We start from the raw sequence: 16,672 nt of genomic DNA on the forward strand, positions 1-16,672 counted from the left end.
TAAAGTTGAGTAGGTTTTCACAGGTTTATTGACCTGTGTGTGCGAAGTGCCTATTTGCCTTTATCGCTTTTGAAACTGTATTGCCCCTTATTATTGAATCCAGGAGTTCCTTATATATTCTGGTTACAAATACTTGGACTTATGAATATGTCTTCATAGTCTGTGACTTGCTTATTTTATTGATAGTGTTTTGTGATGTAGAATTTTTTTTCCATGAAGTCTAATTCATCATTTTTTAAATTTTGTGAGCATGTCTTTTGACTCATTAGAAACCTTTGCTTACCCCAAGGTCACAAATATGGTCCTTTGTGTTTTCTCATTTTCTTGCTTACATTACCTTTACATTTTGGTCTATCTTAACTAGGATCTTGTATGGAGTGAATTCCATACAACGTTTTAAATGGATCTCATGCAAAGCACATTGTAAGACCTCAATTACACGGTATTAATATAGAGCAGTGGGATGGTATACTCCTTCCTTCCTCAATTTGGCATTTAATACAGATTTTGACGACCAGCTTTCATACACCTGGGGGCATAAGACAGCCCCCCCTGAGATCTGCCTGCTTTTCTAGCATTTCCAGCTACTCTCCAGGGCCCCACCCGGACCTATCGGCCACACTTGTCTATCGCTGTCCGTGTCCTTGCCACCGAAATAGCACTTTCTTTGCATCCCTTTCTTTGCATCTCCAGATGGATTCACCTCCCTTGATTTCTTCCTCTCTCTACTTCTAATACACACTCACACTTATCATGTCCTTTATACGTATACAAATGCGTACTTTTTCTGGTGCTCTTTATTGCTTCCTACAGATTCAGAATTGGAGCTGACATTATTCTTCAGCCTGAAGAAATTATTTTAGTGTTTCCTGTAGAGAAGATTTCATCGGGAGAAGTGCTCTTAGCTTTTCTCTTCTCAAAACTTATTTAAGTTAATCTTTTCATTTTGAGATAGTATTAGATTCATAATCAACTTTAAAGAACAGAGGGATTCCGTGTATCCTGTACTCAGTTTCCTCCAATGATAACACCTTGTAAAACTACCCTACGATACCACAGCCAGGATACTGACACTGGGGCAGTCAAGATACGGAGCCTCCGTCAATACAGGATCTATTATGGCGCCTCTTTTAAGAAACACCTCACACTCTCTAACCCGTCCGTGACCCCTAGTGACCACTAATCTGTCTCCCCTTTCTGCCACGTTGCCATTTCAAGAATGAAATTACACAGGCTGTTACAATTTGGGATTGTCTTAGCTTCATTTTTTAAGGCTATTTTTCAGGATATTGAATTCTGGACTGACAGCTGTTTGCACGGGTACGCACGCATGCGTGAACATCCTCTATTTTTCCCGATTGGTGTTTTCCGAGCATTTTGGAATCGTGCGTTGATGTCTTTCGTCAATTTTAGACCATTCGGAGCAAATATTTCATTAAACTTATTCTTCCTCATTCTCTTCTCCTTCTCAGATTCCAATTACAATGCTGCGCCATTTGATATTGTCCCGTAAATTAAGACATTTTTATCTATTGTTTTTTTCTGTTGTTTTATTTTTTTTTTTTAAATATTTTTCCTCTTTGCATTTCAGTTTAGAGCCTTCCAATTAACCTGTCCTCAAGTTTACCGATCATTTCCTCTGCTGGCTCACTCTGATATTAAACCCAATAAAATATTTATTTCTGATATTATCTCTCTCACTACTAGCATTTTTACTTGATTTGTTTGATACTTTCCATGCGTCTGCTAAAATTCATCTGTTCATATCTACTGTTGAGATCTACTGTGCAGTAGATCTGTTCATATCTACCGCACACGTTTTCCAATAGATCATTTGACATATTTCTAGTTATTTTACAGCTTTTGTCAAATAATTCCAACATCTGAGCCATCTATGGGTCTACTTGTCTTTACTGTTTCCTTTCTTCATCGTGGTATATGAGAACAGTAGAGACTGAAGTAAATAGTATTTTTATCTTAAAGGGCACTTCCTTTCTGGCTCAGGCCACTGGTTTGGAGGGACCGAGTAAATGTGTCTTACCATTAAGCCAGGTCTGAGCTTTTTGGCAAGTGGAGTTAATTCACCACGACCTTCAAATGTTTTGAGAATGGGATTAGGATTTTCCATTCTGCAGTGCTTGGGGTCTGGGCTGTGGCAAGATTTCCCAAATGTCTTCATGTTACCCAAACCGCCTGTTTTCCACACCATGAGATCTTGAGATTTACAAGTCAACCGATATTTTGAGCTCCCTTTGCGTTCTGGTGCAGCCACGGCCCTTAGGGCACCTGTTCTGCCTCGGTACGTGGACGGACGGGCTCTCTCCGCTGTCCCACCCACCTGCAGCTAATGCCCGTGGACAATCCCCCAGGTCTCTTGCTCATGCCCAGCCCTCGGCAGCTGACAATCCACAGCGCCTCTGACTGACTGACATCAGTTCTCATGTGCTGCTTCTCCCCTCCTCTTGTAGGTGGTTGTCTTGGACTTGGAGGAGGTGCCCGGAACGTTGGGGGAATCTCCAGCTTCCTGTCCAGCCCTGACCCTGAGCACTCGAGGAGGGCCTGTGGGAAAGACCGGTTCTGTGACTGGGGCTCCTCGGAATTCCAATCTGCCAGCTTCGTGTGGCCATGCGAAGACTTTTAAAATTCATACCCACTTCTCCTTATCCCCATCTACGGCAGAATCCTGTTTCTCTTGTATGTACACCAAGAATGTGAGTTGCTCTGGGTCTCTTCTCGCCTCTGAAAACCTCGCCATTTCTTGGAATTAAGTTCCTTATGGGATTTTTCCCCCACGTTTTAAGCTCTCTCACTGGTTTGGAAAGACCAGGATTTCGTGGCTTATACGTCTTGTTTGGGTTATCAAGAGCATCAGTCTCTTGGGAGACATCTTCCACGCCTCTCACCCTCTATTTCCTATCATTTTTTCTCTTGAGTTGTTTTCTGTAATTATTTGCAGGGCACTCTTATACCAATAACTCCTGATTTGTAACTAATCTGCTCATATCCTGTCTCCCGGCTTTATACTTTGAGATACACACGTGCGTGTCTGCGTCTTGGTTTTAGTTCTGTTTTGTTTTTCACACCGACTGTCTGATAAACCTCCATCATCCCTTGTCCTCCTGTTATGTTTTCATCTTCCCGTCCAATTTCTTTGAAATGTGAAATACTTACTGTGTGTATTCTAAATCTGGGAAACAAGACATACACAAAGTCCATAAACCTGGAGTTTGTTCTTACTGGAAGTTCTCGTCTCTTCAGTTGTTTTATGGGTATGAGTATGAATTCATGCTCCTTGGAACTTTACCTGTGGGAATTCTTTAAGGACTGGGCTTTAAAAACTCTTTCCTCCAACAAGGATTTCCATTCGGCTTTTCCAGGTGCTTTAGCACAGCTAAATTGGGATCGCTGTAAACTCACCTGGAGGGACTGGGGCCACACAAGTGGTGCACATTCCTATCCACACTCACGAGTGCAAGACGTGGGGTAGGAATTCTCATGCAAGATACTGTTTTGTGTGTGTGCTGGGGGTGATTTTTCCTCTTCCATCCACAGCTGGGATGGAGGGGGGCTCCTGTCCCTACCTTCTCCTTCTGTGTTTTTTTTTTTTTTTTCCTTGGCTTGACCTAGAATTTCATCCCTACCTGTGTCCTGGCTTCATGGGGTGCGGTTGTCACTGATGGAACCCGTGTCCTTCTCTCCCCAGGCCTTGTCACCTCTCCCCTTCCGTGTGGCCCGCACACCTCAATCCGTCTGCCACCTGAGACTGGCTTACTCCCTCCCATTGTCACGCAGGCAGATGCTGAAATGATGCCTCCCCGAGTGGATTTCAGCTTCCTTGTCCTGTCTCACCTTCAGCAGATTTTCTTATTTTCTGCCAGCTCAACTGTGCACTGTTTTAAATGTCTTACTCAGCATTTGTGAGTCTGCAATTCTGCAGGATTCCTTCGTTAACGTTTACTACCTCTGTTGGGCTTTCCTGACAACTAGTGTGCAAGTTTGTGCTTTCCAGGGGCCTCAGGATCTGTATTTTTAAAGCACACTCCAGGACCTGGGTTAAGGGCAGGACAGTTGGGCAAACTTCCACACACTCGTCCGGATGACCACCTTCCAGAACTTTCGAAGGAGAGAGCCCGCTCCTGCCTCGGGCCACTGGCCCATTTTGACTTTAAAGCCTTTGGGTTAAAGTGGCTTTTATATTAGCCTTTACTTTGGCAGCTGTACATGCTGAAGCGAAGGTAGATATTACTAAGTTTAAAAGCAAGGTTGAATAAATCCGTGCCAGCTTCGTAAAAGGGAAGTGCGTCATCGATTCTGGAATTACATGGAAACGCCGAGGGCCGGTCCAGGGTGAAAGTGGAAGTAAGTAATCCTGGAATTCTTCACACACGGTCATTTGCCCTTTTTGCAGAGAAGAAACGCCTCCTGCACGGATACGCACGCTGGGTGCAGATGATGGCACGGGCACTAGGAACAGCGGGTTCGAGACTGAAGTCACAGAGACCTGGCACAGGGTCTGGGGGCAGTGGGGCTGAGAGCACTCGTCTGTCTGCCTCGTGTGGGCCACGGGCTGTCCCGCTCTACTGGCCGGGGCACACCGGCAGCTCCGTTCTTCTGAGACAAGGCGAGTGGCTAGAAATCAGGGCCGACCTCTCAGATACTTTTGTCGTGCCTTTGCTCAGTCTACCTGGATCTGACTCAGGAAACACCGTATCCATGGCCACTGACACTTCACGAGGCTGCTAGAAACAGAAACAAGCTCCTACATTCTGCTTAGTGCTCTTTACAAGCCACGCTGTCACTGACTGGAGGTCACCTAACCTGCCTGCCGCTCAGCTCTGGAGGCAGCCGCAGCGATGCCCTTCCCTGATTTTCAAGCAGGCTCTAATGCAGAGATACAATATTCCTCTGTTTTAATAAAATAGTTTGTCTTGAAAAGCTCTACCGAGCCAACAATTTAAACATTTAACCGAAAGAAATTGGTGGCACTTAATTACTTCAATCATTAACACAGAAGATTGTGATATTTGGGTATAAACATGAACATTTAAAGCAAATCTCCCCTCTCCCCACCCCTAAAAAAACCCAACCGAAATCAACAAGAAGGCAATAAAGGCAAAAGAAAGCAATCAAAATAATTCCTTTCCGATGGTGAAAGGTTACTAGCTGTCAATTCCCAAACCACCAGGATCGTGCCCAAAAGCTATTAGAGCATTGATGGGCTTTGCTAATAAAAAGCAGTGTCTCCGAGGTGAATGTCTCCTTGATGGGGGATCATGGGGCAAGCTGAGGGCAAAATACAGGGTAGTACCATCCCCCTCCCCCCCCCCCCCCCCCCAGCCACGGTGTATGTGTGACATTCTCTGGACACTCCTGGCTACCCAAGAACCAAGGAGAGGGGTTTAAGTGCTTGCTATGGTGGTGTGGGAAACTAAGGCAAATGAAAAATTAAATTCCCTTACCGCCTGCAGCCCACTGACAAGTCCTTGAAACGGGCAGAGTGACCTCCCTCTAGGAGCTCAGCTGCCTCGATGATGACACTTTGCTGGGGACAAAAGAGCCCCTTAGCTTAACACTGTCCCAACCTCGAGGACCCTGTAAGCCTACTTCCTTTATCTCACCTGCCCTGGGACATATGCTGGCAATCCTACATCCAAGCTTATGGTCCCCGATACACATCTGAAAGGGCTCATGACTGAGGTTTTATTAAACGGTGATAAGTGGTGTTTCCCCAGCAACAACAGCTAGCCCCTCAAGGTCCTGGAAACCTTGCTTCCAAAATACCTTAGAGACTTACTCTATCCCTAACCCCCTCCCAACCTAAGGTTATATAACGAGTTACCCGTCAGGACCCCAGGGCAGCTCTTGTGCCCACGGGTCCCGTCCCCATGCTTTAATAAAATCGCCTTTCTTGGGGCGCCTGGGTGGCTCAGTCGGTTGGGCGTCCGACTTCGGCTCAGGTCATGATCTCGCGGTCCGTGGGTTCGAGCCCCGCGTCGGGCTCTGGGCTGACAGCTCAGAGCCTGGAGCCTGTTTCGGATTCTGTGTCTCCCTCTTTCTCTGACCCTCCCCTGTTCATGCTCTCTCTCTGTGTCTCAAAAATAAATAAATGTTAAAAAAATTTAAAAAAAAATCGCCTTTCTTGCACCAAAAACGTCTTCAAGAATTCTTTCTTGGTCGTCGGTTCCGGCTCACCCCACCATCACCCTAAAACTTCATCATCCTGAGCTCAAGTTCTCATGATCTGAATCGGCATCGTTCAGGGGTACTGTCTGTATTTTCTACAGAACAAAGTTTTAAGCCCCACCGAAATTTCTTGGGTGACTCATAGAAAGATGTGACGTATGCCATGCGCGTCTTCTGTCTCGCTACACCCAGACAGAAGACAAGTCCCAGGGACGCCACAGCCTCAGGAAGTCACAGGAGAACACAGACATTCCCCCACCCACCCTCCACCCGCAGGAGGGTGCGCGCTCCCGGCCCCAGTGGTCCCACGGAGGCTGCCCCGTGATTAACAAGGAAGGGTGTGATCTCTCAGCAGGGTCTCTAAAGGTCCCTGCCAGGAGCCCCTGCCCCAGGGGGAGCCCCGCCACACCAGCTCACGCCGCCTGTGCGCCCCGTTCCTGCGGCCGGTGCAGTGCCCCCCCTGCAGGCCGGCCAGGCTCCGACGGGCACCGCCTGCACCAGATTTCTTTTAAATCCCAGGCACCAGGGTTTTCTTATTTTAAGATTTTTCTTCTCCCTCTCCTTTCTCTCCACGCGGCCACACTGGGATCTCAGAGTGAAAGCGGCGCAGGTAAAGGGCACGATGTAAAAACAAACCGTTCGCCATATCGTTTCCTTGACCTCAAGCGGGCTGGGAAGATGGGGGTGTGCAGTTGAGCAAAGCCAGAAATCAAGCAACGTGAACCGAACAGTTCCTGGAATTGTATTTATCTCGCTTTATTCCCCCCCCCCCATGTCAATGTTTCTATTTACAAATTAAAGTTATGTATTTCCCAACGGCATCAGAATCCAGAAAACTAATTTCCCCATCACTAAACAGATAGGCTGTCCGAACAGAAAGACGCAGGAACATTTTATTCTGGATGACGGCTTCAGGCTCCCTAAAAATACGGATCCGGAAAGGTCAGGAAGGAGTGAGTGCTTTAAAAACTATTTTCCCCTCCACCGCAGATTTAACAAACAGGTCTCCAAGGTGCAAACGAAGGCTGGCCCTGGGTGGCGGAGGCAGAGAGGAGCCTGTCTGAACAGCCCGCTGAGTCACGCCCCTCCTTCCGCCCGCAGGTGGCTCCCCAGGACAGCACGTGTCCCTGGGGCCTCAGGCTGAAAGGACACTACAGACCCTGCAGGCATTCCGGGAACTGCCCTCTGGACACTCCTGGCGGTCACCTAACCTCTGAAAGGAGTCCCCAGCATTCAAAAGAACACTTCCTCTGCATTTGAAGGCGGGGGCGGGGGGAGGTCCCCCTGGCTTTCTCCATCAGTCTCTCCCTTGATGTCCCCAGAAGAGAAATGACTCTGGAGCACTGGCTGCCACCACAAAGGACCCCAACTCTGCCTTTCTAGAGGTTTCCACACTAACGAGACTCCGGAGGAAGTGAACACCCGACGACTGGCAGGGCCTCCCCCTCGGGGTCCCTTTCCTCCTCTCCCCAAGGTCCCCAGGGTGACGTGAAAACGGATGATGCTGCGGACGAAATCCTGAGCGCCTCCGAGTTACTGGTGGGGGCGCCCGCCGCTCAGCAGGTACAGGGCTGTGGGGCTTCCCCTTAACCCTCCTCGGCCCAGGGCAGGCGGTGGGGGGGGGGGGGCTGGCCAGGGCTCCAAGGAGCAGAAGAAACCCCCGCAGGCTAAATGCCTGTTTTTGAAAGACTCTCCACTTTCTCCACAAACGTGCTTTTTCCCCAAAGGAGAAGCATTGGTCGGAAAACTACAGACATGCAGGTCAGGAGACCCGACGTGCCAGTAGTCTTCCTGCGAGGGAAGTTTCCGCAGCTCAGACTTGGGTCGTCCAGACACCTGCACACATGACTGCTGTTTGCTATCAAAGTAAGGCAAGTCGGGGAGCGCCTGGGGGGCTCCGTCGGTTGAGCGTCCCACTTCGGCTCAGGTCACGATCTCGCGGTCCGGGAGTTCGAGCCCCGCGTCGGGCTCCGTGCTGACAGCTCGGAGCCTGGAGCCCGCTCCGGATTCTGCGTCTCCCTCTCTCTCTGCCCCCCACCCCCGCTCCTCACACTCCGTCTCTCTCTGTCTCAAACATAAATGAACATTGAAAATATGAAAGAAAATAAGGCCAGTCCTCAATTATCTGCTAGTGACTGATGGGCAGATGGAGGTGGGCTTTCCCCGGTGCCTGTGGGAGCAGGTGCCTGGGCCCCCAAGGGACACGTGGCGGTGGTACCCAGGAAGGGCAGAGGGCCTGGCACTTGTGGTTCCGGCCCTACTGTCAATCGTTTCGCTAACCCCCCTCTGTCACCTTCCATTGGTCCACTCGTTGAAGGTGGCCTTAAATACCGCATCAGACAAAGCAGGTGTAGACAGACACTGACTTGGTTGGCTCATCATAAACACAACCCTCCCCCCAAAGTTACTAGGTGGTGGTGTTTAGAGGACTGTCAGGAAACCCGAAGTAGGATTCCTCCGAGGTCAGAATGGTTCCCCTATTTGGGGCTTGCTGCACACAGATTAGAGCTGATTTTAAGAGTCTGACCGGTGTTGGCTTGGACTTCAGGGAATCATACAACGGCCATCCGCCCGAGTTGGTGTTCAGGCGTACGAACCACCTGAGTGACAGCTGGGTTCAGAGCCACCACACGGCCCTCCCCGCCTTCAGGGGGAGCAGGACCCCAGCGGGAGTGCCCGCTCCCAGAATGCTAAGGCTGGAGTGAAGGGACAGCCCTCCAGACCGGACTCCCTGCCACCTTCAGCTTCTGAGGGCGCCCACTGACAAGGGTACATGTGTCCCCCCAGTCACTGCGGGCCCTCCCGTCCCCGCCAAGCCGGCAGCCTCCCCGGAGGACCCCGCCCTGCAGGCAGGGGAGCAGCAGACAGGAGGGCCCGCAGCCCTGCTGTCAGTAAGCTCTGGGTCGTGGGCAGAGAGGGGTGAGGCGGGCACGCGGTCCCCCACGTTGGCGTCAGGCCATCCGGTGGGAGTCGGGAGGGGCTGGCGGATGTGGAGGGAGCCGCGGGCCCGGGAAGCAGGCCGGAGGGAGACTGGGGGCCAGCGTGTGACCTGCTTCCCTTTTGAATTTGCTCGGTGCACACGGAACAGAATTAACACGGAAAATTAAATTAAACCTTGCACCGGGTCCCAATGTAAACTATTAAAAGTGGATCCACGGTAACACACTTACACACAGAAACATGGCGACAAGCAGATCAGCTGTGAACGCGAAAGGTGTGGAGGGTTCAGGGTTGACATTTCTGAGCCCTCGCTTTCCTCTTCTGTCAGCTGCGCACCCGTGATGCAGGGTGACGTCATCCCACAGCAGCAATTACCGAGCATGTATTAAGAAAAGAATATTCCAGGGGCGCCTGGGTGGCTCAGTCGGCGGAGCGTCCGACTTCGGCCCAGGCCGTGATCTCACGGTTCGTGGGGTCGAGCCCCGTGTCGGGCTCTGTGCCGACAGCTCGGAGCCTGGAGCCTGCTTCGGATGCTGGGTCTCCCTCTCTCTCTGCCCTTGCCCCGCTTGTGCTCTGTCTCTCAAAACTGAACAGACATTAAAAAATAAAAATAAAAGAATAAAAAAGAAAGAAAAGAATATTCCTAACGATGCGTCAACAACTTAGAACAGACCGCGGTTCCCGATGGCGGGAGGTTACCGGCCCCTCCTCTCCCGCTTCCCCTGAAGGGAATGGGGGGGGGGGGCGTGCCTCTCGCAGGAGGCCTCTTACCCGTGGCCCCAGACCCCGCACTCTGGCACTCGTGGGCGCAGGGGGGAGGCCGGGCCCTCCGAGAACCAGGGGTGGGGGGATCGGCCCAACGGGCCCCTGGCCCCCGAGCACAGAGCCCCCAACAGGGCAGCACCAGCCGCCAGGTATGGGCACCAGCGGCCCCAAGTCCTTCCCCAAGAGCCGGCAGACGCGGTCACTCTCCCAAAACCAAAGTCACGCCCTCGGCGCCATGTGAGTGCGCCGAACATAGGACCCGGCTCAGGAACCGCTCCTCACTTCAGACAGACCCATGAAAGTCAGTCTCCCTCAGAACTCTCTTCGGAGGTACGAAAAGGAACTTTCTGCGTGTCACAACCACGCGCAGAATTCCTCCCACCAGGTATCCGGCAAACGGAAGGAAAGAGGCGAGGAAAGTGTATTTCAGTTAATGGCTCGGCCCTCCTTTTGAAACACTTTCCCCTACGTTTCTAGAACGTTCCACACCAAACCCCTTCTCTTCAGTCTCCGGCAGGTGGATTAAACTTACCAGTCTGAGCTCCACGTGCGCCACTGACTGCCTACACTATGGTCCTGCGCGAGAGGACGTGTGAGGGACGGCATCTGAACAGGACCCAGCGTGTTCAGGGTGGGCAGGGGGGGTCTCACCGCCGTGCACACAGGACCGGGCTCGTCCCAGCCACTATCGCTACGGCCTAGGCACCTGGCCACCTTATGCGTGTATCTGTTTATGTCCAAGCCCTTTGCTCCAGGGTCGTTAAAAAACATCCAGGAGAGAATCGAACAGGCAAAGCGTGTGCATTTGTGTTTGGCGGGAGGGGTAGGTATGCTCTCAGGTACCGCTGAGCTTACGTGTGACCCTTTCCAAACATTCTCCCCATTTGCTGCTGGGGAGAATGGGCCGAGGCAGGGGAATCTCACTCGGGAACCAGGTGTCCCGGGGTGAGAGGCTCTGTGAGTGTGCACTGTCCTCATCAGACACATCCCAGGCAGGTGCCCTCTGTGGCCCGGCGGGAGTTGCTCACGGGCGAGGCTGCAGCGCCCTCTAATGGCCACGGTGCAATTCTTCCCATTCCCAAATTAATCCAGGCTCCTAATTCTTGCAGAAGTTCAATCTGTGAGTGACGCCAGCACATGTCTTGAAAAACGAAGCAAGCAGTGACCGAGTGCCATCACGGTGGAAAATGACAGCCTGAAGGGCCGCATGCAGGCTGATTTTCGGAACGAAGAGCGGGGACTTCCTGAGCAAAGTCCCTGCAGACAGGGCTCGGCAGTGAGTGACGATCACGGCCACAGGGCTCACCGCCCCCGTCCCAGGGACAGCTCCTCATCCTGTGCCCTTAGCGTTAGGGGGCCCAGCCCAGAGTGCGTGGCCTGGCCTGCCCCGGGCTGTAATCCTAAACTGTGTGGGGCCCGGCTTGGGCTGCCCAGACCCTGTGTGGTTCCTGGGCACACAGGACCCCGCTCTAGCCTAACGCCCCATCCAACTCCAGGTTCAACTGCACATTCCCTTTGTTGTTTATTCGTTTCCCCTAAGTGATAAAACCTGCAACGGTGTTCTGCCTGGATGCCAGCATTCTCCACCAATGACACCTAGCGAGGTCCAAAAGCCGTTCTGAAGCCTATGACCAGTCCATTTACCAGGCAGATTCTCCCACAAGCCTGTCCGCGGACCCACTCTTCTCTCTCCCTTAATGCCCTCTCCTCCGGGAAAGGATCAGCGAGTCCCCGCCACCCGCGGGGGGCAAAATGCATCACCTCACCTGACCTCGCGGCTCCAGCGCAGAGAGACGGCCACCTGCCTGCCTCCCTGCCTTCTTAGCCTCGGCCAGGAGACAGCCGCCAAGGGGCCACCCCACTGTCCCCAGCCCACACAGCCTCAAATGCCAGGAGGTACCGAAGCTGGCAAGTTCTCCTTCCTCGTGATCACACACACAGCTTCAAACAGCCTCCCTACGCCGTCGACTCCCCAACTTCTGCCCGATCTCATCCACCCCCAGACTTCTGCCCGTAAAGGCTGCCCCCTCCACTGCCATGTCTCATGGTCCCCACATCCCAGACGCACACCTAGGACTCGTGATTCCAACCACCAGCCTCTGCACCTGTCCCCAGCCCTGGTGCCCGACTCCGTGACCCGGGGATCCCGATTCCGACCTGCCCCTCCGGCAATGCATAGTTCAGCAGTGACTTTACTCCCAAGGGGGACTTGAAACCCCCCCCCCCCCCACCCTTCGCCCCCTGCACTGCCGCCCTGTGCTCTCCCCCGACTTCCCGACGGGTCTCTGCTTCCCTCTTGCCCTCCTCCCGTCATTTGCCACAGTGGAAGGTGACTGCGTGGGACACCTCGGTCAAACCTCCCTCTAAGCATGAATGCGCCCGGGGCCCCCGGGTGCCGGCGACGGGCCCTTGCCTGTGTGACTGACCGAACAAACACCACGCGCTCCCTTCCACAGCGTGCCCGGGCCACACCGGCCTCCTTCCCGCACGCAGCGGGTTCTTCCCTCTCAGAGCCAGCCGCCTGCCCGGGAGGGTCACTCGTCTCCTTTCAAGGCTCGCTCCCTCCGCCCAGCTCCCAGCTTGCCGGCCACGGCCTCAGAGGGACCGGTGCAGACAGAGTCTCCCCTGCTGTTCCGGCACAAACCTCCACGTTGACCTCACTACACCTGCTCCAATTTCAGACGGCCGATTCACTGGGGGGCCGGGTTTTTCTCCCCCAGCAGCTCACAGGTCTTTGAGAACACAGCCCGGGCTGGCCGCTCCCCAGCTCCTCCCAGGGAGGCCCCAGCACGGAGCCCACGCTCAGTAAATACTGGCAGAAAGAACAACCCGCCAACAAAAAGCTTCCAAAGGGCAGCGCAGAGTTATTTAGAAATGTCGATTATGTTTGTTACAACTGTTTTCAAAACACGAGGCAGCAGTGACAAAAGAGTTGTCGGAGGTGATTTTTTAAAGGGCAGCAATATTCGTAAGTAAACAAAGAGGGGCCATCAGCACGTAATCACGCGGGATCAGTGACGCCAAGAGCATCTCGGAGAACACTCACGACCGTCTTGATAACAGCGCGTGGCGTATTCCTGTTTTGGAGCGGCCGTCTTCCCTTTGGTTAGAGTGGAGAATTTTCCATCTTTGCTGATAACTAGCACCCAGTGTCACTCTTGGCGGATGAGAATAATCACGTGCGTGGCTTACTTTTTATTTTTTATTACAAAAAACACATACAAGAGTTTTAAGAAATGATGAATATAAGACAAATCGGAACCACGGTGAGTTATTAAACCCATTTTCTATGTACAAATACTACAATTCCGAAAGTGGAATATCATCAAATGTGAAACACATTATAGCACTGTCCATATGTACACGGCACACACAGAGACCCACCCGCGCTGGCCTCTGAATCGTTTAGATACACGTCGCGGACACGACCCTGCAAGTGACCTTTGCTCGGAGGCGCTCCTGGTCCTCCTAGAGTGACAGGGTTTTAAGGAACCGCAGAGACAGGAAGAAGACGCGCTACAACGGGCCCGAAGGCTCTCCCCGGGTTCCCTCTCACCCGTGGTGCGCCCACCTGGAGAAACAATGGAACAGTCCGTTTCCAGCTAAGACCGCGGAAGAGTCTTCTAGATCCTTCTTAGCCGATTTATTTTTTCCTAGTCAACCATTCCAGCGCAAAGTCCAAAATTAGCTCAGGAACCAAATCAATGCTTTTATATTAAATTCATTATAAAATGCCACTCAATTTTAAAAAGCGACTAAAAGGACACTTTCTGCAGCAAAAAAGGGCTAAGTTCAAGTTTTTGTTGTTTGACCAAGACACAATAATACAACCCACATGTCATGGAATCACAACAGCCTTAAGTGAAATGTATGCGGTTTGGGGGAGGGCGGCCCGGCCCCTGCTGGCTCCGGTGTCCTCGCCACAGCGACGGGCGCGCCTGGACATCCTCTCCTCTGCGACGACGTTCCGAAGCCTCAGTCGGGACTCTGCGAGCTGACTCAACTGTCCGGACTCAGACTCGCGAAGGCACTTCTCTAGACGCAGGGGCGCACGGCTTCTTAGCCCACCTCCTCGGCGCACAGGCAGCTGACTTCCTCCAGGCAGCTGAGCACCGCGGAGGGAACGCTGTGAGAGGTCTCTCTGCGCCAGGCTTCCAGGATGCGGGAGATCTCCGCTGGGTTGCTGGGACTCAGATCGCAAAGCGCGTACACAGCTGCTAGCTGTATGCCCCACGGTATATCTGCAAAGAATTTTCCTATCAGTCGCTACGCAAGAAAATGCTTGTTATTCAGAATCTGAATGCCGTAATCTGCGGGAACACTCTTCACACACAGGACACTTTCTGCCAGCAGTGAAAAGTATCAGAGAAAAAACCCACAGTGAAAAAATTAACGAAGACCCATCCACACGTGGCAAGAAACAAAACGGCAAGAGAGCCGTGTGCAGGCCGGCACCCAGGGCACGGCCGGGGTGTCCGAGCAGGAAGCTCCGGAAGGATCACGCTCCACATTTATGTTGCGATGGAAGCTGGATCCCGGAGCATTCCTCAAATAAATGATTCCATTACATAGCCACTGCAAGTGCTACTGCAAGAGTAGCAAGTGCTACTCTGAAAACGAACACAGACACCAGAGGGGAAGAAAAGCCCTTCCCCGGGGCCGCACTGCCACCCCCTCCCCCCCCCCATGTGCCTGAGAGAGGCCAGACGGCAGAGGAAGGTAGGTTACAGCGAGGTCACAGACCACGTGTGCTAGGCTTCTTTCTCATTTAGCTTAAGTTTATTTACAAGTCCTTTAATGAAAATTTAATTTAGCTGAATTTCAGTTAAAACTACAATTCAAAGAACACAACATAAAACCCACATGTGCTCAAACGTCAGTTCTGAAACATAGCTTTAAAAATTACTCACCCCTCAAATAAACATTTTAAAAAGGTGGGGGGGGGGGGGACGCCTGGGTGACTCAGTCTGTTGTGTGTCTGACTCTTGATTTCGGCTCAGGTCACGGTCCCAGGATCTTGGGATCGAGCCCGGTGGCGGGCTCTGGGCTGTGCGTGGAACCTGTTTGGGATTCTCTCTCCCGCTCTCTGTGCCCCTCCCTCCCCCTCACGCGCTCGCCTTCTCTCGAAAATAGACACACATTTAAAAGCATGAAAACCACGCATTTCCCCCAGCCTAACGGCAGCGAGAGGTGCACAGAGCAGGGCGCACAGTGGGAACTCACAAGAGGCTTAACGGGGCCACGAGGGGCTCAGAACAATCTCAGCGGACACGGGTCCTACCTTCGTCCTGGGCATGCTGAATAAACATGCCGATAACGGAGCTGATGCTTTTCACAGCAGACGGGAACCCTTCCTTCAAGCCCAACTGGCCCAACCGACCTGGGGGGAAACAAACCGAAACGTAAACGGTCTTTGGTTACATGACAACTTTTCCCGAGAATGTAAAATTCACGTTTTCTCTCTTATGCCGTTCCGCACATTAAGGTGAAGGATCCTCAAGCTGAAACGGCTCCCTGTCCTCACCCGAGAGCGGGCGGAACAGGAAAGTCGGGACGCCTAAAGCACCCCTTGTCCCCCTGGGGGGTGGGGCAACGGTGGCCAGGATGACTAACCGTCCCTTCTTCCGGTCACAGGAGGGCGGCACGCACGTGCGGCTTTCTCCGCCGAGGGAGCCGAGAGAGAGCTCGGCGGAGCGCGTGGTCTCGGCAGGCTCCGCGCGACACGGCTGACTTGTGCTGGGTCGGGAGGACCCAGGCGAGGCCGCGGCGCCGGCAGCCAGGTTCTGGACCAGCACCCTTCCGAGCGGCGCAGCCCCGTACGTGCCGCAGCCCGGGAGCGCGCGGGCGTGGTTTGCACGGTCCCCAGGGTCCAAATGATTTTCACAGCGGAACAGCGTGGACTAAGAGGCGACCTGCCTCCTTCCCGATGCTGAGATAAGACCCAGGCTCAACACCAGCGCAGATGGGACGACTGGGTCCGCGGCACCAGTCACGGCAGCGGCCGCAAGGGGGCCACTGCTGCCACCAGGAGCTCCCGGTCAAAACAGCTACTTTCACGGAACGATGCCCCCCTCCGAAGCACCAACAATTACTCAGCCCGTAAGCTGCTGTGGGTGTGGGGGGCACACGGCACACCGGGGGCCTGGCCAGGCTCGGGCCGCGGCAACGCACCGAGGGGGCTGCCTGAACCGGGAGGGAGGCGGTGCTCTTCCGAGACACGCCCACATTTCTCTGCCGAATGACTGACAACCTACAGCTCTTCGGGCCCAGACAGACCTCTTCTCAAAAACGAGTAAAGCGAGGAAACTGATCACTGCTGTCAGTGACAAAATGTGCGCTCTTAAGCCAAATTAGAATTTTGGAAAAACTTCCCCCAGCCATCCTGCGCCTGACAGCTTCAAAGTTTAAGACTTCTCTGATGAGATTGCGACGATATTAATGTCTGTCTTCTGGATGTTGTTGACGGCTGGAAGATCTGTGCAAATCAGTATTTTCCGAGGGAGCAGCGCGCCTTATGAAGTCGCCCTGGAGCCCTCAGGACCCGTGACCAGCGGGTGATGCGGCAGGAAGGCCCCCTGGTGACGGTTCAGACCCCACTCCATCCGTTTAGGGAGTCGGCACTCGCGAATTTTTACGTGCTGTCCCAGCATATCCACAATGATCTAAAAGGGCTATTAAAACACTCAGGAGCTCCGTGCAAAGCCGGATTTTCTTTACACACTTCAACCAAAAAACCCACTGCAAGCGCCCGGTGCAGCGCGGACAGGCCCTCGGATCCTGGCAG

The 16,672-nt window shown here is 52.9% G+C and overlaps 1 protein-coding gene across 2 annotated transcripts in view; it reads right to left on the reverse strand.

Moving 5' to 3' along the window:
* Window positions 1-13,076: 13,076 nt before the first annotated feature.
* The window catches only part of ICE1 (interactor of little elongation complex ELL subunit 1), a 57,004-nt gene continuing 53,408 nt past the window's right edge, over window positions 13,077-16,672 (reverse strand). Inside the window, exons 17-18 of one of the 2 annotated variants that reach the window (XM_053202304.1) lie at window positions 15,170-15,268; window positions 13,077-14,129 (exon numbers count right to left, since the gene is read on the reverse strand). In XM_053202304.1, the coding sequence (XP_053058279.1) occupies window positions 13,727-14,129; window positions 15,170-15,268 (502 nt within the window). In that variant the 3' untranslated portion in view covers window positions 13,077-13,726. The remainder of the gene's footprint in view (window positions 14,130-15,169; window positions 15,269-16,672) is intronic. The other variant, XM_053202305.1, reaches the window with a different exon arrangement.

This window comes from Acinonyx jubatus, chromosome A1 (genome assembly GCF_027475565.1).
Source record: "Acinonyx jubatus isolate Ajub_Pintada_27869175 chromosome A1, VMU_Ajub_asm_v1.0, whole genome shotgun sequence".
Taxonomy (NCBI): domain Eukaryota; kingdom Metazoa; phylum Chordata; class Mammalia; order Carnivora; family Felidae; genus Acinonyx; species Acinonyx jubatus.